At 41.1% G+C, this 22,741-nt stretch overlaps 1 protein-coding gene across 1 annotated transcript in view; it reads left to right on the forward strand.

Moving 5' to 3' along the window:
* The window catches only part of TMC1 (transmembrane channel like 1), a 98,376-nt gene that overhangs the window by 67,329 nt on the left and 8,306 nt on the right, over positions 1-22,741 (forward strand). The window contains exons 9-15 of the mRNA XM_054178409.1: positions 1,041-1,183; positions 4,810-4,954; positions 5,958-6,152; positions 12,693-12,872; positions 13,114-13,266; positions 19,095-19,223; positions 22,581-22,648. Coding sequence (XP_054034384.1) covers positions 1,041-1,183; positions 4,810-4,954; positions 5,958-6,152; positions 12,693-12,872; positions 13,114-13,266; positions 19,095-19,223; positions 22,581-22,648 — 1,013 coding nt within the window. The remainder of the gene's footprint in view (positions 1-1,040; positions 1,184-4,809; positions 4,955-5,957; positions 6,153-12,692; positions 12,873-13,113; positions 13,267-19,094; positions 19,224-22,580; positions 22,649-22,741) is intronic.

Here is a 22,741-nt window from a genome sequence, read left to right on the forward strand (position 1 = left end):
TGCTTAGAATTGTGAATTAGGTGTCTCATTTAATAGATAGTAAGATATACAATAACTTAAGTGTACATTTTGCAGTAATAGATAAGAGAAAGTTGTTACATATTTTAGGTAAAATGAGCAATTGAAAAGCAGAAAATAAATAAATGGCTTTTATAATTCATGACACCCTCACCTTACTCTATTATTGTAAAAATAATTCATGATTACTGGTGAGTACAGCAGTTGCATGATGGTATGAAGCAGAGCTTTGCCATTGTTGTGCATTTGGTGATCTAACCTTGTAAAGGTTCTGAAAGCAGACTTCTTCTAGAAGGCAAGTTCTTACTGTAACCTGAGGAAAATTTAGCTGTTTGGATCATTTGGGATACCAGCAATTCCTTATTGTTGATAATGTGCTATTAAATTAGTTTGGAAAAAACCTGCAATTTAACCCATAGAAAAGCAGGTAATTCTCATCAGGATTTTGAGGGAAAAAGATACAACTTGCTTTGCTTACATTTCACTTTTTACAACCTTGAATCTTAAATGTTAAAAACATTTACATACCAAATAATTAGCTGTAAGATGCAGCTAACTATTGGTTGATGCATATTAAATGATCTGAACCCAATAAACTTCAGGGAAAATGTCCAGAGAGAGAAGATACATGAGAATTTTATATCAAATGGGCTGTGCAATTAAATTTTAGAAATGTGAAATCTGGTATTTTATCTGCAAAGTAATTGACAAACCAATTTTGTAAACCAGAATGTTTTTTGCCTTTACTACAAGAAGTATGTAGATGAAAATTTTTTGACTCCTTAAACCACAGATGGACTGCCCGTGAAGAGTTTTAAATATGAAAAATTTGAAAGTTGGCACAAAATATCCCAAGTCTCATAAATAAAAGAGATTCTTTGTCCTGTGAGATGTACTATAGTGATGCTTACAACTGTTTTGAATGAATTGAAATGAATGTTACGGTACAATGCTTTTGGTAGGATTTCTGGTTACATGCATATTTAACAGATGTGACATTATAATTTTTGCTGACTTTTCAGGGCTTTGCACAATATTCTGTACTCTTTTATGGGTATTACAATAACCAGAGGACAATTGGATGGCTCAAGTTCAGAATGCCGCTTTCCTATTTCCTTGTTGGAGTTGGGACTATCGGCTACAGCTTTATGATTGTCATTCGAACGTAAGTTCTCCTTGGATGTGGTAAACACTGCATCCAAAAAGGCAGAGAATTCCACTGCTAACCACTGAGACTTTTAAAAAATATGATTGAAAGAGCAGGATGATATGAGGTCAAGCGAAAGGTCAAAGTCATGCAAAGTTCCTTCAACCTATATTTTTATACCTGTTGTTTTGGCACCCGGAGCTGTGTTGCAGCATCGTGAAAGTGGGAAACATTGATGAAATTAAATTGTTCTGCCTTTAACGACACCTCATGTGACTTAAATTCTTTTATGAAGGAAAAAAAAAAATAAGAAAGAAAGAAGCACATGGAAAATATTTTGTGTAACTCTCAGTCTGCAGTAAATGATTCACAGCAAAACTATACTGATTAGGTCATATCTGCAGAGTGATTTAGAGGAATTAATGCTACTGGCCATAATAAGGATATAAATGTTCTGTGGAATGCAAAATAATTTCTGGCAGTGTGAAAACTCTGCTTGATATAATGCTAAGTGTATAATATTAAAGCAGAAGGAAGTACAGGAATAATTGAAATAGTGCCTAACCAGAGCGTCTGGTGAAATATCAGCTTTTGTCTTTCAAATTATGTACCCGAATTTTGTCTTAGGAGTAAAGCTTAAATGAAATTTTATTTTATAGCCTAACTCACTGATAGTTTCTAAGGAGATGGATGCCAGTTAATACAATCTTTAATATGCTTGATTCAAGAAAGGTAACCATAATAATACAGTTAGATATAGTGGTGGCTTTAAAATATGCCTATGGAGAAAAAAGTCAGAGCATTGTGGGTTAAAGTTCAAGGACACTTGAGAATATAGAGAAACTGCAGTTAATCTATTTCTATTGTCTTTCTTTTTCCCCTGAAGTCAGTAGTTATCACTTGCATGGGCACTAGATAAATTAATTTTCTGTTTTTCAAATATTGCATAGTTCCCTGCACAGGATAAGAAGCATTATTTCAAAAGAAAAAAATCCCATGTATTCAGTCATATACATGCATTTTTGGAGGAGGAACAAACTACTAAAAAAAACAAGTGTGGCTCAGTTGGTAGCACATAAGAGCCTTAATGGGAAGGTCGTGAGTTCAAGCCTGCTGTGGGCAGTAGTGTCCTCCCTACTCTAGTCATGAGGTGTGGTGACAGGTTGGACTTGATGATCCTTGAGGTCTCTTCCAACCTTAGTGATACTGAAATGGAAAGGAAAAAAAAAACCCCATACCATCCAGAGAGTTGAACCATTGCCTCCCCATCCTGGCCACAGGTGAGTTAGTGAAAAGCTAATAAGAAGTGATGGATTCGTGGGAAAGCAGAATTAACTCCGATGTATTTTTTTTAAAGTACTATAGTAAATAATATTTAGTTTAGCTCAAAAGTACATCTAAAAATATTTTTGATAATGTGGTTGAGAAGATTTGAAAAGTCTTAATCTCATTTTTTTTCTGTGGCTGTCAATCAGATTAAAAAAAAAAAAATCCTAGCAGAAAATCCCTGTGGCACAAACAAAGGAATATCCTTGAGGAAAAATACTTTGAACATATTAACTTCCCATCTGGATATATTAGGGTAGTATTAGTAAATATTCAGCTGCACTTATGAACAGTTTTTGTATTCTTCAGCTCTGTGCTGGTTCTCCAGGAAACAACAGATAGGGCATAGGAACTAAAAACAGTGTAACAGAAGGTGCTACCATTTTTTCTGCTCTTGACAGATCTGGGACAGGCAATGTCTACATGAAAGACTGACTTAGTGAAGACTATAAATATTTTCCTATTCAGAGAATATATTTAGATTCAGAGCTCCTCTCGGCAGCTCTTCCAGGACATTGCATAACATAGAAACATTGCTGGTCTCAAAGAAAGGATGTCTCAACATCAAGAGTGTTGACAATAACCCCATGCAGCACTATAGGCTGGGGTCAGAGTGGCTGGAAAGCAGCCAGGCAGAAAGGGACCTGGGGGTACTGGTTGACAGCCGGCTGAACATGAGCCAGCAGTGTGCACAGGTGGCCAAGAAGGCCAATGGCATCCTGGCCTTTATCAGGAATAGCGTGACCAGCAGGAGCAGGGAAGTCATTCTGCCCTTGTACTCAGCACTGGTTAGGCCATACCTTGAGTCCTGTGTCCAGTTCAGGGCCCCTCAGTTTAGGAAAGATGTTGAGCTGCTGAAAGGTGTCCAGAGAAGTGCAACAAAGCTGGTGAGGGGTTTGGAGCACAAGGCCTATGAGGAGAGGCTGAGGGAGCTGGGGTTGTTTAGCCTGGAGAAGAGGAGGCTCAGGGGTGACCTTATTGCTCTCTATAACTACCTGAAAGGAGGTTGTTTCCAGGTGGGGGTTGTCTCTTCTCTCAGGCAACCAGCACCAGAACAAAGGGACACAGTCTCAAACTGCACCAGGGGAAGTTTAGGCTTGAGGTGAGGAGAAAGTTCTTCACAAAAAGAGTGATTTGCCATTGGAATGTGCTGCCCAGGGAGGTGGTGGTCACCGTCCCTGAAGGTGTTCAAAAGCAGATTGGACATAACACTTGAAGCCATGATTTAGTTAGTCATGAGGTCTTGGGTGGCAGGTTGGACTTGATGATGTCTGAGATCTTTTCCAACCTTGCCGATTCTGTGATTCTCTGTGACTTTCAGGAAGAGAAAAATAATCATCCTTGTCCAGACACCTCAAGCAGGGAAGGTCCTACCAAGAGCCTTTCATAATCTCTGTCACTTCTGTCTATGAGCAGTAAAATGCACCAATAACCTTGATATTCATTTATGACAGCTCAGAAGGATTGTCTGTATTATTGATGTACTATTTCCTTACCCCATTTGCAAGTTTATATTTCACTGGACTATTAAAAATGTGGTGTGTAGAATGTGTTAGTATTAATAACATATATCTGCTGCATCTGTGAACTTTAAAATAGGTGTTGCCTTTTCCTAACCATGAAATCAGTACAGTACTGGAGGCTAACTAGTTTATATCCTACCAATACACAAAGATACAATCATCCTTGTGCTTAATGATTTGAATTAAGTGATAAGTACGCAGAATCAAGATTCCTATTATTACAGGTGTGACAACATTTTGAAATAAAAAAGATAGTAGTCAAGATCAAGTCAGGTCACTGAAGAAATAATTCATCATTTCTGGATACAGTTAAAAATCTTGTTTATAGCACATAGAAGTGCATAAAAGATGAAAGGGAAGATAGTGGACTGTACTAGTGATACTTTTATATGGCATAACCAGGTTTTGTTCTGGGTTGTTATTTTAAATTCTTATTTTCCTCTTTATTAAGGCTCTAACAAAACCAGGATACTCTCTAGCTTTCTATCTGAGAGATGTTCTTGATATTTTCTTATTGAATACCTTACACACCAGAGTTTGTCTAAGGTGTTAATGAATTGTATGTATCTCATCAAAATGTGTGTTGTGAGCTCATAAGTTTTTTAAATATGAAAATCTCCATCTCTCTGTGTTGTTTTGGACTGAAATTTCCTGATTTAGCATAACATGACCAACTGCAGTAAAAATGTAATTTTTTTTATAACAACATTAGCATGTAGGAAAAATGTAATGATTACTCTCATGCAGCAGAACTAGCTGTAACAAGGTCTTTATGTGTCTTTCTGAATTTTGTAGAATGGCGAAGAATGCAAATGATGATGGTGGTGGGGATGATACTAGTTTTAATTTCAGCTGGAAAATGTTCACAAGTTGGGACTACCTCATTGGCAATCCTGAGACAGCAGATAATAAGTTTGCCTCCATCACAACAAGTTTTAAGGTAAAATAGAGTGCAATAAGCTGAGTTAGTCTCATTTATCTTTCACACTGGTTCAAATGAAATGAAACTAAGATTGAGTATTAACTGTGACTATGGCCAAGAAGCTTAAACTAAAACTGGTTATTCAATATCCTTCCAAGTCTGAGCCTTTGTGCCCTGCCACCTTAATTATATTAATTTGTCCTCTGTGACTGCAGTAATATTTTTACAAAAATGATTCTGATGTAAAAATAATATCTTTTTTCTCATTTTGGATGGTTGTCAGTTTCTACAGTACTCTTCTGAAAAACTTTAAAAATGCTTGTAAAATTTTGCTGACTACATATTATCTTCCTCATTTGCTACACTGAAGAGATGCTGTAAGACAAAACAAAAATATAATCTATAAAGGGCTGTTTGTCATGTCAGAAGAATTTTCCTCAAATTTTTAGGGTATATTTCCCTATCAGGAAGAAAAATGTTACTGTCCCTGAGTAATATAAAGTTTTTCATTCCAAATTAATTATGAAATATATCTCAGTTTTCAAGGCAATGCAAAGTTTTCTTACTACTCTTTTTAGTTTATAGTGTATATTGATTTCAAGAGTTATTAAGTGAAAACTCTGGGATAGAAGGCAGGATGCACTACTGTGAAAGAGTGAAAGGATATCTATGTTAAAGAATGTATTTATGTTTTGGGGTCAGTATGGGAACTGGAGTTGGAGGACCAAACACTAGTTGCACTATCCAACCACATACAACACCCTTCCTTTCATACAACATCCTTCCTTGGCAATATAGCCAATGCTCAACAGAAGCAGATTGAACTCTGGGAATCAAAATCTCAGTGTCCACTAAGGTTCAAGCCAGATTTTATGAGACAATGTAAGCTCATCTGAAAACATGATGCCTAATGTGCATTTGTATTTTCGTAATTCATTTGACCTCTAACAACTAGGGAAGCAATGTAGTATCTTGACCTTCAAAGTACTCAAAATGTTTTTTTTCTTTCTAACAAGTGCAGGAAGCTATTGTGGAGGAGCAGGAAAGCCGAAAAGAAGAAAATATTCACTTGACTCGGTTCCTGAGAGTTCTTGCTAACTTCTTAGCTCTATGCACGCTTGCTGGGAGTGGCTACCTCATCTTTTTTGTTGTTAGAAGATCCCAGAAATTTGCACTGGAAGGTTTGGAGAACTACGGGTGGTGGGAAAGAAATGAAGTTCGTGCTAGCAAATTTCTAAAATAGATGTGGTTTGAAACTGTGTTCTTCTATTCTGCATGTTGCCTTTCTTTTTTTCTCCCCCCCCCGCCCCGTACTAATTATGGATGGTAAATATATGACAAAAGAATTTTCTTGTTTCTCTGCTTCCTGCTTCATTAAAATTATTATTCCTTAGTTGATTCTTTACAATGTGCCTTTGTAATTAGTTTTTATTTGAGGTCTTTACCTTTCCTCTTCTGCATTAAGATTGTTTTGCAGCCACTCTGTGGGCTCACAAGACCTTGTCATGGAACCCACTCTCCTGTTGCTTTCCTCCTGATACTGGCCTAAGCGAAATGACTGTCCAAATTTACTTGAGGCTGCATAGATGCAACACTGCAATTTAGCCACAGAATGAAACATATACCTTCCAATTCTGGCTGCCCAGTCCAAGAGTCCAATACCATTGCTTTGTGCTTAATCTACTTTTCTAGAGCTGACATGGGTCTTTCTGATAGATGTGTGTAGTGATAGTGACTGTGTTTGTTATAACTGTGGAATAAACACCTGATGTCACAGTTGCTACTTTCTTAGCAAAGACACTGCTGTGCATATTGTAAAAGACTGTTTAGATTAGGTTAAACAATTAAGAAAAGTAATTACATTTTGATTTCATGGGAAAGAAATGTCATATACAAAACTACTTGGCTTAAAGAACAGAAGCTCAAAAAGTGACAGCAGACTACCAGATGAACACAGGTCAGGAGGAATTCAGCTTTCTCTCAGCTGACAGGTGTGATAACAGATTTGTGCTAACAAGAGCTGTTCTACTGAAAGCTGTTATGTTATCTTCTGCTACAGATTGGAAAGAAGTTAAACATATGCATGTTTACATTCATTGTTTTACTTTTGTCTGCTTTACAAAAAGTATTGCTAAGGAGACTGTATCACAGAGCTAAGATCTGGAGCAGGTGTGCCTGTAAAGGAAAGTGGTTAAAGCAATATTTTGCTTTATATGGCAAAAGAATTTTTCCTCTTGGTGGGTAACGGTATCCTGGCCTGCATTAGGAATAGTGTGGCCAGCAGGAGCAGGGAAGTCATTGTGCCTCTGTACTCTGCATTGGTTAGGCCACACCTTGAGTCCAGTGTCCAGTTCTGGGCCCCTCAGTTTAAGAAGGGCATCGAGGCAATTGAATGTGTCCAGAGAAGGGCAGCAAGGCTGGTGAGAGGCCTTGAGCACAAGCCCTATGAGGAGAGGCTGAGGGAGCTGGGATTGTTTAGCCTGGAGAAGAGGAGGCTCAGGGGTGACCTCATTGCCCTCTACAACTACCTGAAAGGTGGTTGTAGCCAGGAAGGGGTTGGTCTCTTCTCTCTAGCAACCAGCACCAGAACAAGGGGACAGTCTCAAGAACAGTCTCAAGCTGCGCCAGGGAAGTTTAGGCTAGAGGTGAGGAGAAAGTTCTTCATGGAGAGAGTCATTCATCATTGGAATGGGCTTCCCAGGGAGGTGGTGGAGTCAGCATCCCTGGAGGTGTTCAAGAGGGGATTGGATGTGGCACTCGGTGCCATGTCCAGTCATGAGGTCTGTGGTGACAGGTTGGACTCAATGATCTTTGAGGTCTCTTCCAGCCTTAGTGATACTGTGATACTGTAATGAACATATTTGTGAAGTATGAAATGTTTCTTTTGGTTTAATATTAATGTTTAATAACATAAACATATTTGACTTCTATATAACATTTAAACATTTATCGTCTTTTTAGAGCAAGCTTTCTTGTGTTTGTATCATTGATAAATGAATTGAGATTTCAATCAGGGAAAAACCCCCATAAACACTTAATGTAATATTTTGAAAAATGCAAATGCAGATCTTGCATACAATTGAAGAAACAGTATGTAAAATTTACATTTTTTATGAAACCATTAAACTCCTTCTATAAATTTTTTTTTCCTTATACTGAAAACTATTTAAGGAATATTATTAAGGGATTAAAAAATGTTTACAAGGAATTACATTGTCCTTGGAGAAGTCCAGGGTAAATTCATTTTATGTCTTATGTTCCTGAAGCTCCCAGCCTAATAAAGGTGACTTTGTGGACAAGGCTTTTTTCTCTATATCCTCTTCTTGACACAAATAAATTTTTTAATTCCCTCTCCATTTTGTTAGCTAGTTCTATCAGATCATGGTTCAGAAGAAATTTCCTAGTGTGCCAAGGAGAACAGCAAATTAGTGGAAATGGACATGTTGGTACACTTGGAGGTTGCCATCAGCCTCTGTATCACTTATACATGGTTGTGGCTTGGTGACCTGTCACAAATGAGTATTCTTCTTCTATGTAACAATTTCCCCAGGATTTTGGAAATTGAGGCAAAATGAATAATGCCACTGATTCCCTTGCTAGTATGTCCTGAAACTAGATGAAAAATGCTGACCAAACTTGACTTTTCTCAGTTTATAGAAGGTAGTTAACACAGTTAGGATGTAGTATGAGCATCTTGCAACCTGAAACAACTCAACAGCTATTCTGCCAGAGAATATTAGAATATTCTGCTATTTACTTTTATATTCCAAGTAGTGTGTGTGGAGTACCTTTGCACTCAAGTTATTAAACCATGCTGTCAATGCTCTTATTTTAAAAATCATAAGGGAGGTTTTATTGTTGTGAAACATAGTTTCTATTTCTAATTTTTGTTTTAATGGAACTTACTGGAAGCATAAGTTGTTAGCACGTTATGCAACAGATTCCCATCAAATCTATGACTACTACAATCTTTATCAGTGGAAAACATGGTTTATTTTACCTAGAGTAATTACTTGTAATGAACTTATCATTTAACTAATGAGGAGAGAGTGTTCAATACTTGATGTTGTATCGATACAGCTATATATGCCAGGATACTGGTGCATAATTATGACAGCAGTCACAGGATTTTTCACCAGATTCATAGCATCTGGAAAATTTTGTGTAAGAAGTAATTTTCTAGTTTTCAGAGTGTACTGTAAAGACCTGGTATCTAAAGTAGTTAACATCACAGAGAGATATAATGTGTTTTGAACCTGGATTTTAGTAATTCTGCTGCTTCTTCATTGTTGTTCCTGCCTTTGGGAAAATTCTGTCTCAGTAGGGAGAGAAGGTTTCTGAGATTCAGTCAGCAACTAGTGAATACAAGGCCATAATGGTTATCAGCCATAACTTTACCATATACCCACAGTGTCATGCAGCCTCTCTTCTGGTAAATCATTCCATAATTTCTAAGTCACACAGAGTACTGAAACTATCAGTAATAAATAAAAGGGAAGAAAATCTGCTTCAGTAGCTGAGCTTCAAGTTGACAAGAACTCCAGAATATAAATCATCTCCTTTCTGAAATCAAACTATATAAAAGTGGCTAAGATTTAATAGACAATTTCTTTGTTCAGCAAAATCCTTCACAAGCAACTAAAAAATATGATGAAAATGCATTTATCAAACTATCTGAAAAATATTTACATTTTCAAATACCTAATTTACCATAGTTTTGGGGCTTTGAAAACTCAATGTGTTACATTTTGTCTCAGCAAAACCTTCATTTTGGATTGTAATAATTTTGCACTTTTCAGCTATGCCAGTTTCTGTACCTCATTTTACTTCTTATGTTAATAATGTCTTTTGAGACGGGGAGCTTTTGAGATAGGCAGCATCTACTAAGTCAAGACATAGAAAAAAGCAGATTAGAAAGCAATTAAGAAAGAATTAGCTTGCTTCATATAAGTGGTTTAAAAAGACAGAATATAATAAAAATATATAAAATACTGAATGTTCAAGAGAAAGAAAAGCAGTGACTTCTGATACTCTTGCCATGAAGCAACAAGTAACATTTCAATAAAGTAAGCAGGTACTATATTTAGACCTACCTAAATAACATACCTTTTATTCAAAATACATATTCACTTTGTTTTCCAATATGAGAACTACCACAAATGGCTGGTTCTTGGGTGGTTTAAGTACTGTCTGAAGATAGTTAATGCCCTTTGGTAACAGAGAAACACAATAACTGAACCTGTAGGATGGGGCATATCCAAACCTGGCCAGGAGCACACACAGTTCACAGGTATGTTACAAGGTTAATTACATGTGCAGCACATTTATCTGGACCGTGTGGACCCCAGGAAGTGTCCAGGTTCACACATTCACAGGTGCTTAGCCCATTGTCTGGGTTAGGGTATGTTTTAGGTTTGACTCTTCAGGACAGGAGGTTACTAATTACATGAAAACCACATCTGGCTGAGCAAGTACCCAGAGTGGTGGAGCTGGAATCTAGGACTTATTATTCATATATGTTTGCCCTGTTCTTGCTCATTCCTTTGCAGCTCTTTAGCTAGGCCACCCCTTGGTGTGACACAAGAAATTTACTCTTAGGCACACTTTTATCCCTGGAAATTGTAGCCATGGGAGAATGTGAGACCCCAGATTCAATGAGGATTGTGATCTGAGATTCTGTGACAGGATTGAATATTTCTATTGACAGACAAGATATAACACTGTTAAAATACATTTGAATTTTAAAATTCATGATTGGTTGTGTTTGCTGTAGTTGACTGCTGAAGATTAACCATGATGGGCTATATTTGCTATAAAGTCTTAGGTTTAATGGTCTTGGCAGCCAAAAAGCCAGCCACACCCTGGGGTGCCTTCAAGTACAGCATTACATCTTTAACATCTTTATTGATGATCTGGATGAGGGCATTGACTCCATCATCAGTAAATTTGCTGACGACACCAAGCTGGGGGCAGAAGTTGATCTGCTGGAGGGTAGAGAGGCTCTGCAGAGGGACCTCGAGAGGCTGGACAGATGGGCAGAATCCAACGGCATGAGATTTAACACATCCAAGTGCCAGGTTCTGCACATTGGCCACAACAACCCCATGCAGTGCTACAGGCTGTGGGCAGAGTGGCTGGAGTGCGGCCAGGCAGAGAGGGATCTGGGGGTACTGATCGATGGTAGGCTGAACATGATCCTGCAGTGTCCCCAGGCAGCCAAGAGGGCCAATGGCATCCTGGCCTGCATCAGGAACAGTGTGGCCAGCAGGAGCAGGGAGGTCATTCTGCCCCTGTACACTGCACTGGTTAGGATGCACCTCGAGTACTGTGTCCAGTTCTGGGCCCCTCAGTTTAGGAAGGATGTTGACTTGCTGGAACAAGTCCAGAAAAGGGCAACAAGGTTGCTGCGGGGCTTGGAACACAAGCCCTATGAGGAGAGACTGAGGGAGCTGGGGTTGCTTAGCCTGGAGAGGAGATTCAGGGGTGACCTTCTTGCTCTCTACAACTGCCTGAAGGGAGGTTGTAGACAGGCGGATGTTGGTGTCTTCTCCCAGGCAGCCAGTACCAGAACAAGAGGACACAGTCTCAGGCTGCACCAGGGGAGGCTTAGGTTGGATGTTAGGAAGAAGTTCTATACAGAGAGAGTGATTGCCCATTGGAATGGGCTGCCTGGGGATGTGGTGGAGTCATCATCATTGGAGGTGTTCAGGAAGAGACTTGATGGGGTGCTTGGTGCTATGGTTTAGTTGTTGAGGGGTTGGACACGATGAACTTGAAGATCTCTTCCAACTTGGTTGTTTGTTTTTTTTATATTATTATTACTATTATTATTATTATTGTTATTATTATTACTATTACTATTACTAGATGGAGGTGCCCTGGCGTGGCCCCACCTTGAGTACTGTGTGCAGTTTTGTGTTCCTTAGTAGAAGATGGACATCAAACTACTAGAGTATGTTCAGAGTAGGACAAACAAGATGAGGAGAGCTTGAGGGTAATGTGCCTTGGCTTGTTCAGCTTGGAGAGAAGGCTGAGGGGTGACCTCATTGATATCTGCACAGCAGGGGTCAGCAGAGGGGAAGACTACGATCTCCTTTCGCTGGTTTCCAGCAACAAGACACAATGAAATGCAATGAATCTGTGTCAAGGAACGTTTAGAATAGACATTACGAAAAGCTTCTTCACTGGAAGGGTGGTTGACTGTTGGAACAGGCTCTCCAGGGAAGTGGTCATAACAACAAACCTGTCAGGAGTTCTACAGTGCTCTTGGTTGTATGGGTTGGTATTCAGGCAGTCTTGTGAAGAGCATGGATTTGGGCTTAGTGATCCTTATAGTAGAATGTTTTTCATAGAATATCTATGTATCTGTTGGGAAAACGTGGTAGAGATACAGTATAAACAGTACTGGAAATAGGTTTTGCAAAGTTCTCTGATAGAATTCTGGTTATGGTTAAAATGTAGATACTAGTCAGAATAATTAACATTTGATTATTTCAGATGTTTAATTGAAACATACAAATATAAAAAGAAAAAGAGATCTCATATATTCGTCTGCAGTAGATTACAACTGAGTTTCCATCCCTTTCTTCTTCTGTGAAAACATCTTGTGACTTACAGAGTGGATTTTGTCTTTCATTGAGTCAAAAACCAAATAAGTAGTAAGAGAAATATATTCTAAAAATGAAAGAACTTGCCTCTAGCTTATCTAAACTTTTTATGTTTTTCTTTCTCTTTCCTTTCTTTCCCTCCCTTGCAGGTGAACATGGTTATGTCACTTCTAGGAATGTTCTGTCCTACTTTATTTGATGTAATCAGTTCTCTGGAAAACTACCACCCTCGAATAGCTTTAAGATGGCAGCTTGGACGAATCTTTGCTCTTTTTCTTGGCAATCTCTACACTTTCATTATTGCCCTAATGGATGAAATCAATCTCAAGGCAAGCTATTTACCTCTCTTCAATATTTTTAATGTGTATCTGGGCAAAATGAAGGATTTCTAGCCAGTTGCAGATGTAGTAAAAGCTGTTATTTTCTTTCTGTACTGTAAATCATGTCCATGTCTAGGCTGATAATGGGAATCTTGGAGTAGAAAAGGTTAACAGTTGGTAATGTACTCACGTTGTGTGTTTTTCTCCTCCCCGTCCCCCCTCCCCCCCCTGGATTTATTTCTTTATGTAGTTGGAAGAAGAAAAGATAGTTAAGTATAATATGACAATATGGGAAGCCAGTCTGTACAATGGTACTATTCCAGAAAATTCAACTGCTCCTCCAATACAGGTGGACCCTGCAGATGTTCCCAGAGGACCATGCTGGGAAACAATGGTAGGACAGGTAATGTAGCTGCTTTGAGATTGTATTTGAAAATAGATAATAATGTGTTACAAGATATGATATCTCAGCCATCTTTAAGGGCTGATAAGCAATTTCAGAAAGTTGGATTCATCACTACTCCTAACAGAAGTTGTAATTCTGATTAGAATTTTAATTAGGCAATACCACTTTCTGACAATGGACCTAAAGAGAAAAAAATTAAATGTAGCAGCTCAAGAAGGAAATATATATGATAGTTCTTACAGCAAAGTGCTTTTGAGAAGGCATCTCTATCTTTAGCCAAGTAAGGCAGAGGAAGGAAGAGTAGTGGATATCCTTCACTTTGACTTCAGCAAGGCTTTTGATACTGTCTCCCATAACATCCTCTTAGGCAAACTCAAGAAAAGTAGGTTAGATGACTGGACTGTGAGGTGGAGTGGTAACGCTCAACAACAGAGTTCATAGAGTTGTGATTGGAGGTGCTGAGTCCCGTTGGATTCCTGTGGTCAGCGGTGTTCCCCAGGGATCCAGTTTTGTTCAATATATTCATCAGTGCTCTGAAAGAGGGGATTGAGTGTACCCTCAGCAAATTCACTGATGATAGGAAACTGGGGAGGGTGGCTGACACCCTGTCAGGCTGTGCAACCATCCAATGAGATCTGGACAGGCTGGAGAGATGGGTGAAGGCAAACCTCACAAAGTTTAAGGACAAGTGTAAAGTCTGCATTTCTGGAGGAATAACACCAGGCACCAGTAAAGACTGGGGATTGTCCTGCTGGAAAACAGTCCCAAGGAGAAAGACCTAGGAGTCCTAGTGGACCAATGGCGCAGCAATGTACCCTTGTGGTCAAGAGGGCTAATGGTATCTTGGAGTCCATCAAGAAAAGGAGGTCCAGAATGTCTAGGGAGGTTCTCCCCCCACCTCTATTCTGCCATAATGAGACCACACCTGGAATACTGTGCTCAGTTTTGGCCTCCCCAGTTTGAGTCACAGGGATCTCCAATAGAGAGCTATAGGGATGACTGGGGGAATTTTGTCCTATGAAGACAGACTGAGAGAACTGGGGCTGTTTTAGACTGGAGAAGAAAAGCTGAGGGGGGATCTTATCCATGTCTATAAATATCTGAGGGGTGGGTGTCAAGGTGAAGGTGATGGTCTTTTTTTGATGGTACCCAGTGATAAGACAGGGAACAAAGGGTAAAAGCTGCAACACAGGAGGTTTAACCTCAACATGGAGAAAAATTTCTTCACAGTGAGGGTGATGGAGCATTGGAACAGGCTGCCCAGAGAGATTGTGGGGTTTCATTCTCTGGAGACTTGCAACACCCACTTGAATGCTTTTCTGTGTGGCCTGTCCTAGGTGACCCTACTTTGGCAGGGACGGTTTGACTAGCTAACCTCTGGACGTTCCCTCCAAGCCCTTAGATTCTGTGACAATGAAAAAGAATAATACTGGCTTAATGGTAAAATTGCTCAATTATTTTATTAAATTGAATTGAACATTTATCATTATTGAAATATCATTATTGAAATGTCATTTCCAAAGACTTTTCTAACACTCCTCTTTCTCTATTATATCATATCCCATTGGGGTATTTGTGTGCATGGAAATCAATTTGCCACATAACCACAACAGCCATTGCTCCATCACTCTGCCAATCTCACCTAACTGGATAATCACCAGTAATGAGTAGAAAGACAGGGAACCAGTCAAGCCATTTTGGCTTGAAAGTCAACTAGAACTGGCATTCGGGACTGCTCCACTTGAATCATGAGCTTTCTGCTTGGCTTTTCGCTTTCTTTTTGGGGCTTTGCGGGTCGGGAGGACCCCTGGTTGGCAGGAAGGTCCGGCAGGATCATGCTCTCGTGAGCCTGCTCGGGATCGGGAGCATGACGTCAGCTGCAGGAGGTTTCAATCCTGCCTGGGCTGTGCGCACAGCACCATTCTGGTTCGAGAGCCTCTCGGCTGCTCAAAAAAAAAATATAAAATAATTCCAATCAAATGTTGCACCATGATTGTCTCTCAGACGAAGGGTAGAAAACAGCATCAACCCAGACAGAGTTGCTTCATCAGTATGCAAGAGACCAGGCTGCCAGCTGCAGAGAGTGCTTCAGCCTGGTACTTGGAATGGAGGGGGAAGGAGAGAACACCTGTGTCAGGTGTGACCAGGTGAACTTTCTCCTCAGTCTGGTGGCAGAGCTGAAGGATGAAGTGACTGAGATGAAGGAGCAGGTATATAGGCTCAGGTCAATAAGGGAAAGCAAAAGGGAGTTAGATATGTGGGAGAAGGCTCTGCAGATCTCCCCTGCTGAGGGAAGCATCCCTGGAAACAGGGAGGGATGGATACAGGTCCCTATCAGGGGTGACAAGGGAAATCCGTCCCGGCCCTCTCCTCTCTTCCACTGCCCTTACATAATAAGTATGAGGCCCTGCAGGCCGAGGGCAGTGAGGATGAGAGGGCTGAGGAGCAGCCATCCGGAGAGGAGCCTAAGGCCAAGCGGTCCCCACCAACTATAATGACCAGCTCCACAAAGAAAAGGAGAAGGGTTATAGTTGTTGGGGACTCTCTCCTGCGGGGTACTGAGGGACCCATATGTTGTCCCAACCCATCCTCCCTACCCGGGGTGCGGGTTAGGGACATCACAAGGAGACTCCCAAAGTTAATCCAGCCCTCTGACTATTACCCTCTGCTGGTAATACAAGCTGGGAGTGATGAAATTGACAAGAAGGGCACCAGGGTGATTAAAAAGGAATTCAAGACCCTTGGACAATTGATTGATGGGGCAGGAGCTCAAGTGGTGTTCTGCTCAGTTCCCTTAGTGGCAGGGGTGCACACTGAGAGGAACGGGAGAACCCACACCATCAGCAATTGGCTCAGGGGATGGTGCCAGCAGCAGAACTTTGCTTTCTTCGATCATGGGACAACTTTTACTGCACCTGACTTGCTGGGTCCTGATGGGATGCAATTATCTAGACAGAGTAAGAGTCCTAGCACTAGAGTTGGCAGGGCTCATTAAGAGGGCTTTAAATGAGGTCTGAAGGGGGTGGGTGAGGAAATCAGTCCCTCTGTAGAAGAAAGAGTGGGGCACAAATTAGGGTCAATTGAGAAATCAAGAGCCCAGCTGAAGTGCATGTACACCAATGCACGCAGCATGGGCAATAAGCAAGAGGAGATGGAAGTCCTGGTCCACCAGGAAGACTATGATATAGTTGCCATCTCCGAAACATGGTGGGATAACACACATGATTGGAGTGTGCTACACCGGGGAGTTACAGACTCTTTAGGAGAGACAGGAGAGGGAGAGGAGAAGGAGGGGTGGTTTTGTATATTAGGGAGTCACTCTCTGCCACAGAACTTGAGGTGGAAGATGAAGGGATTGAGAGCCTGTGGGTTAAAATCAGAGGGCAGCCTAACAAATCTGACGTCCTGGCTGGAATCTGTTACAGACCACCCAACCAGGATAAGGAGGCAGATGAAATATTCTATAAGCAACTGGAGGCTGTCTCAAGATCATCAGATCTTGTCCTTGTGGGTGACTTTAACCTGCCAGATATCTGCTGGGAACTTAATTCAGCAGAGAGGAGGCAGTCCAGAAGATTCCTAGAGCACATGGAGGACAGCTTCTTGATGCAGCTGTTAAGTGAGCCTACCAGGAGTCAGGCTCTGCTTGCCCGGCTGTTCTCCAATAGGGAAGGGCTGGTGGGAGATGTGACTGTGGGAGGCTGCCTAGGGTGCAGTGACCACGAGATAGTGAAGTTTTCAATATGCAGGGAGATAGGGAGGAGCACCAACAGAACCTTCACCTTGGACTTCCGGAGGGCAAACTTCAGCCTCTTTAAGAAACTTATTCAGAGAGTTGGTCAGTTAGAGGGTGGAAAGGCTCTGCAGAGGGACCTTGACCGATTGGACAGATGGGTGGAGTCCAATATGATGGCATTCAAAAAGTCCAAGTGCCCGGTGCTGCACTTTGGCCACGGCAACCCCATGCAGAGCTACAGGCTGGGGTCAGAGTGGCTGAAGAGCTCCCATAGAGAGAGGGCCCTGGGGGTGCTGATTGACAGCTGCCTAAGCATGAGCCAGCAGTGTGCCCAGGTGGCTGAGAAGGCCAACGGCATCCTGGCCTGCATTAGGAATAGTGTGGCCAGCAGGAGCAGGGAAGTCATTGTTCCCTGTAATCTGCATTGGTTAGGCCACACCTTGAGTCCTGTGTCCAGTTCTGGGCCCCTCAGTTTAGGAATGTGGTAGGTTGAGAGAGGGCTTAGCTCTCCCTCCTCCACAGAGTAAGAAACCTCAACTAGCCCAGATCGAAGAGCAAGCTATATATTTACAAGCATATATGGAAAGCAGGTTATATATAACACAATATATACAGGTATTTACAATATATACACAGAAATACACAGCGAAGAGAAATAACACGACAAAAATCCCTCCCCGAGGGAGGGATCCCCTCCTTGGAACCCCCTCTCTCCCCCCCTACCTCCCTTTTTCCCCAAAAAGGAGTTAGAGAGAGAGAAAGGCAAGTTACTAAGGAAGAGTTGTTAGTAAGCTTCAAAAGCCCATGCAGGATTAGTTTTTGCTTATCTGAAGGCCAACTCCAGCAGTTTGCAGAAGAAGCAGGCAGGGAGAACAGGCTGAAACTTCCACTCCCCCAACTCCCAAACTGAACTGAAGAAAAAAAAAATTTCCAACTGCTTCACAATCTGAAGCTGCATTTTTGTTTATCAACCAATGAAATTCGTTTAGAATATCAGAATGTTTTGGTTCTAATACCGAAAACATTTAGCCAGTGTCTCAGCACTGCTTGTTCTTAAAGGCACAGCCTCAAACGACCACAAGGAAGGACATCGAGACACTTGAACGTGTCCAGAGAAGGGCAACAAGGCTGGGGAGAGGCCTTGAGCACAAGCCCTATGAGGAGAGGCTGAGGGAGCTGGGATTGTTTAGCCTGGAGGAGAGGAGGCTCAGGAGTGACCTCATTGCTCTCTACAACTACCTGAAAGGTGGCTGTAGCCAGGAAGAGGTTGGTCTCTTCTCCCAGGCAACCAGCACCAGAACAAGGGGACACAGTCTCAAGCTGCGCCAGGGGAAGTTTAGGCTCGAGGTGAGGAGAAAGTTCTTCATGGAGAGAGTCATTCGTCATTGGAATGGGCTTCCCAGGGAGGTGGTGGAGTCACCATTCCTGGAGGTGTTCAAGAGGAGATTGGACATGGCACTTGGTGCCATGGTCTGGTCATTAGGTCTGTGGTGACAGGTTGGACTCAATGATCTTTGAGGTCTCTTCCAACCTTGGTGATACTGTGATACTCTTATTTTCAGTGATGCTGAATAATATACGAAGAAAATCAAGGGCTAATTGTCTCTGTAATTTCAAATCAGGGGGAATAATATCACAGAAAGATTAGTAAGAGGAATGAGGATTTCCATTAAGAATTTTGTCTTTCCTACTCAAATTCATTGAGAGTTTTGTGGATCTTGAGAAAGAAGTTTGGTTGGTTTTTGCTGTAGGGTGGGTGGGGCTTTTTATTGTTTTATTTTTTAAATTTAAAGTAATGCTCCCAAATTCAAAAGGATTCAAAGCAATCTTGACTGGAAGCCTTCCCCAGGGTCATCCCTGAAAGTCTCATCTGATAATATGAACACAAATTAGGGCAAAGGATAATTCTAGCAAATGAAGAGTAGTTTTGCTCCCAGCCTTTAGAATCTGTGAACATAGAAGAGGATTGGACTCTTTTCCATGTTGAAGCAGGATAAACAGTATTAGGGACTAGTCCAGTATTTCATTTTTATTGTAATTATTAATTGTTTAAATATATCATTATTAACAGAAAATATTACTCTAACAGGAATTCGTAAGGCTCACAGTCTCTGATACAATGACAACTTACATCACAATTCTAATTGGCGATTTCTTGAGAGCTGTCTTTGTTAGGTTTTTCAATTACTGCTGGTGCTGGGACTTGGAATATGGATTTGTAAGTATCTGGTTTACTATTTTAAATGTCTTTGTCAGATTAACACTTCACATTTTCATAGATGACTGCATTTTCCTTTCAATCCTGTAAGTGTTGGCTGATGCATATACTTCAAAATCTCTGAGAAGCATTGTGTTAGTTTTTCTCAGAATTTGCTTATGCCTTAATAATTTTCTTATTCTTTAGACTTTGGTGACTTCAGGAAATGTGGGGCTTTTTTTTTTTTTCATGGAATTTTTTAAGGCATTTTTTACACATTTCCAATTCAAAGGCTGATTTCCTATTCCACAGAATACAATCATAGTGATTTTCTTGGGATTCTGAATAGTGTCTTCTAGCACACAGTATGAAGAAGATCATTAAGGAACTAATTCTAGAAATTTTATTATATATACTTTTATTATAACTAGAATAACTGGCCCAGCCAGCATGGATTTAGGAAGGGCAGGTCCTGCCTGAACAACCTGATCTCCTTCTATGATCAGGTGACCCACCTGGTGGATGTGGGGAGGCCTGTGGATGTAGTCTACCTGGTCCTCAGCAAGGCCTTTGACACCATCCCCCACAGCAAACTCCTGTCCAAGCTGTCAGCCCATGGCTTGGATGGGAGCACACTGTGATGGGTTAGGAACTGGTTGGAGGGCCGATCCCAGAGAGTGGTGGTGAATGGTGCCACATCCAGCTGGTGGCCAGTCACTAGTGGTGTGCCCCAGGGATCAGTGCTGGGCCCCATGCTCTTTAACATCTTTATTGATGATCTGTATGAGGGCATTGACTCCATCATCAGTAAATTTGCAGATGACACTAAGCTGGGGGCAGGAGTTGATCTGCTGGAGGGTAGCGAGGCTCTGCAGAGGGACCTGGACAGGCTGGACAGATGGGCAGAGTCCAACGGCATGAGATTTAACACATCCAAGTGCCGGGTTCTGCACATTGGCCACAACAACCCCATGCAGTGCTACAGGCTGGGGTCAGAGTGGCTGGAGAGCAGCCAGGTGGAGAGGGACCTGGGGATGCTGGTTGATGGTAGGCTGAACATGAGCCTGCAGTGTGCCCAAGCAGCCAAGAGGGCCAATGGCATCCTGGCCTGCATCAAGAACAGTGTGGCCAGCAGGAGCAGGGAGGTCATTCTGCCCCTGTACACTGCACTGGTTAGGCCGCACCTCGAGTACTGTGTCCAGTTCTGGGCCCCTCAGTTTTGGAAGGATGTTGACTTGCTAGAATGTGTCCAGAGAAGAGCAAAAAAGTTGGTGAGGGGCTTGGAACACAAGCCCTATGAGGAGAGATTGAGGGAGCTGGGGTTGCTTAGCCTGGAGAAGAGGAGACTCAGTGGTGACCTTCTTGCTCTCTACAACTACCTGAAGGGGGTTGTAGTCAGGCAGAGGTTGGTCTCTTCTCCCAGGCAACCAGTACCAGAACAAGAGGACACAGTCTCAGGCTGCACCAGGGGAAGTTTAGGCTGGAGGTTAGGAGGAAGTTTTACACAGAGAGAGTGATTGCCCATTGGAATGGGCTGCCCAAGGAGGTGGTGGGGTAGCCATCACTGGGGGTGTTCAGGGCGAGGCTTGACAGGATGCTTGGTTGCATGGTTTATTTGATTAGGTGGTGTTGGATGATAGGTTGATCACAATGATCTTGAAGGTCTCTTCCAACCTGGTTTATTCTATTCTATTCTATTCTATTCTATTCTATTCTATTCTATTCTATTCTATTCTATTCTATTCTATTCTTTCTTAGTAAATCCCATCACATAAGACAGTGTAAAGCTCTTCACTTGGGAGCTGAGGCTATTGCTCTTTTTCACAGATCTGAGCTAGATTAGCTTAATCAGCTAAGAAATTGACAGTCTAAGGTCTGATCCTGCTTTTCTACCTCTTAAGTAGTAATCAGGATACTGGCAAAGCTTGTGAAGCTTCTGAAGCTTCTTTTGTAATTAATGAGAGGTACGGAAAAGAGCGAAGTTGTTTAAATTTATCTGCATGAGCAGCCAATGTAGCTGTTTTGCCACATGTTTGTCTTTCTTTACTCAAAATTTTGCCTTCGTGCCTGCATAATTTATTGTTTTACTAAAAGTAGCCTCTCAGAAAATGATATTTTTTTAAGTGGAAGAGAAAGTTTTGGTATTTTATTTAGAAAAAATGTCTTTGTCTTTTGCTGGCTCTTATGAGATTTTGGCCTTTATTGCAAGGATCAGTCTTCCAATTCTATAATGTGTCTCAAACAGGACTGCTGAATCATTTTATCTAGTGCTACACGTGACAGGAAATAGCTCAGGTGTTGTGTTTGCCAAAGATGTTAAAGTGATAGAGCCCTTTTCCTCTCAGGATATCCATGATCAGTGAGAGTCTGAATGGATGCAAGCTTGAAAGCCATTCTGAAGACCGTAGGACAGACTATTTACTTAGGATGACTTATCTTCCATTTGAACTTCCTTAAGGCTCTTCTGCCTTGATATTTTACTCTGAATCTGCTGACTTTTATGCATGGTCTTTTTGTTGCATGCACCTAGTGTTATTTGAGATGACCCTGGATATCCAGAGTGGCTGGAGGATGTAGTCTCTTAGTGTTTGTTCTGGTACATAAGCTAATAAGTATGTGCGCATTTCATTCATTTTTCAAGTGCAATGTATTCAGTATTTTCAGCCAGAAGTGTTCATGAATTGCAGACTAATAAATAGGGTAAAGTAAGAAATATGGAAATGTTGAAAGATTTGGGAAAACAGAATAAAATTGCTTAGATGAGTAGTTCAAAATATAAATCTAAAGAAATGTATCGATGTGTCCATACTGGAAGCAAAAATTTATGACACTGTGCTTTCTTCAGCAGACCAATTAAAAATGAGACCTCAAGGCTGAATCTTTATATAAAAATTGGAATCAAATACACTCAAATGAGAAATAAGATGTATACATTAAGCAGGGAAGATGATTTGCAACATCTGTCAATGCTTAGAAAGAATTCCTCAAGAGTGAAACTGTTAAAATACAAAAGATAGTGTTATAGTTCAAACAGGAGTCAAATCACAGCAGCCTCATGGCTTGTACAGCATTGGAGGACACATTGGATGACCACTACCAGCTACTCCAATGGAAAACATACTGGTTTAAAAATCAGCTCTAGACAAATCTCAAAAAAAAAGTTTCAGTGAAGTACTACAAGCTGTATAAATGTCTGTCTCTTGGCTTTGAGTCATACTGGTTTGTTTTGTGACTTACTTAAAAGACGCAACAAGAGGCTTTACAACACAATGCCAGTATGCTCCTGCTGCTGTATGTGACAGTTTAAATATGCTGTAAGTCATCACCTTGAAATCCTTTGTGCAAACTTAATGAAAGCATCTGTATTATTTCTTTCAGCCATCATATTCTGAGTTTGATATAAGTGGAAATGTGCTGGGACTAATATTTAACCAAGGCATGATCTGGTAGGTGTGGCAAAGCGTGTTTCATCTGCAGGAGTGTAGCTGTATCTGTGAAAAATTCTGACCCTTTATTTTGATGGAAGTTTAATGCCATAT

The sequence above is a fragment of the Dryobates pubescens genome, chromosome Z, assembly GCF_014839835.1.
Source record: "Dryobates pubescens isolate bDryPub1 chromosome Z, bDryPub1.pri, whole genome shotgun sequence".
In the NCBI taxonomy this organism is placed as follows: Eukaryota; Metazoa; Chordata; class Aves; order Piciformes; family Picidae; genus Dryobates; species Dryobates pubescens.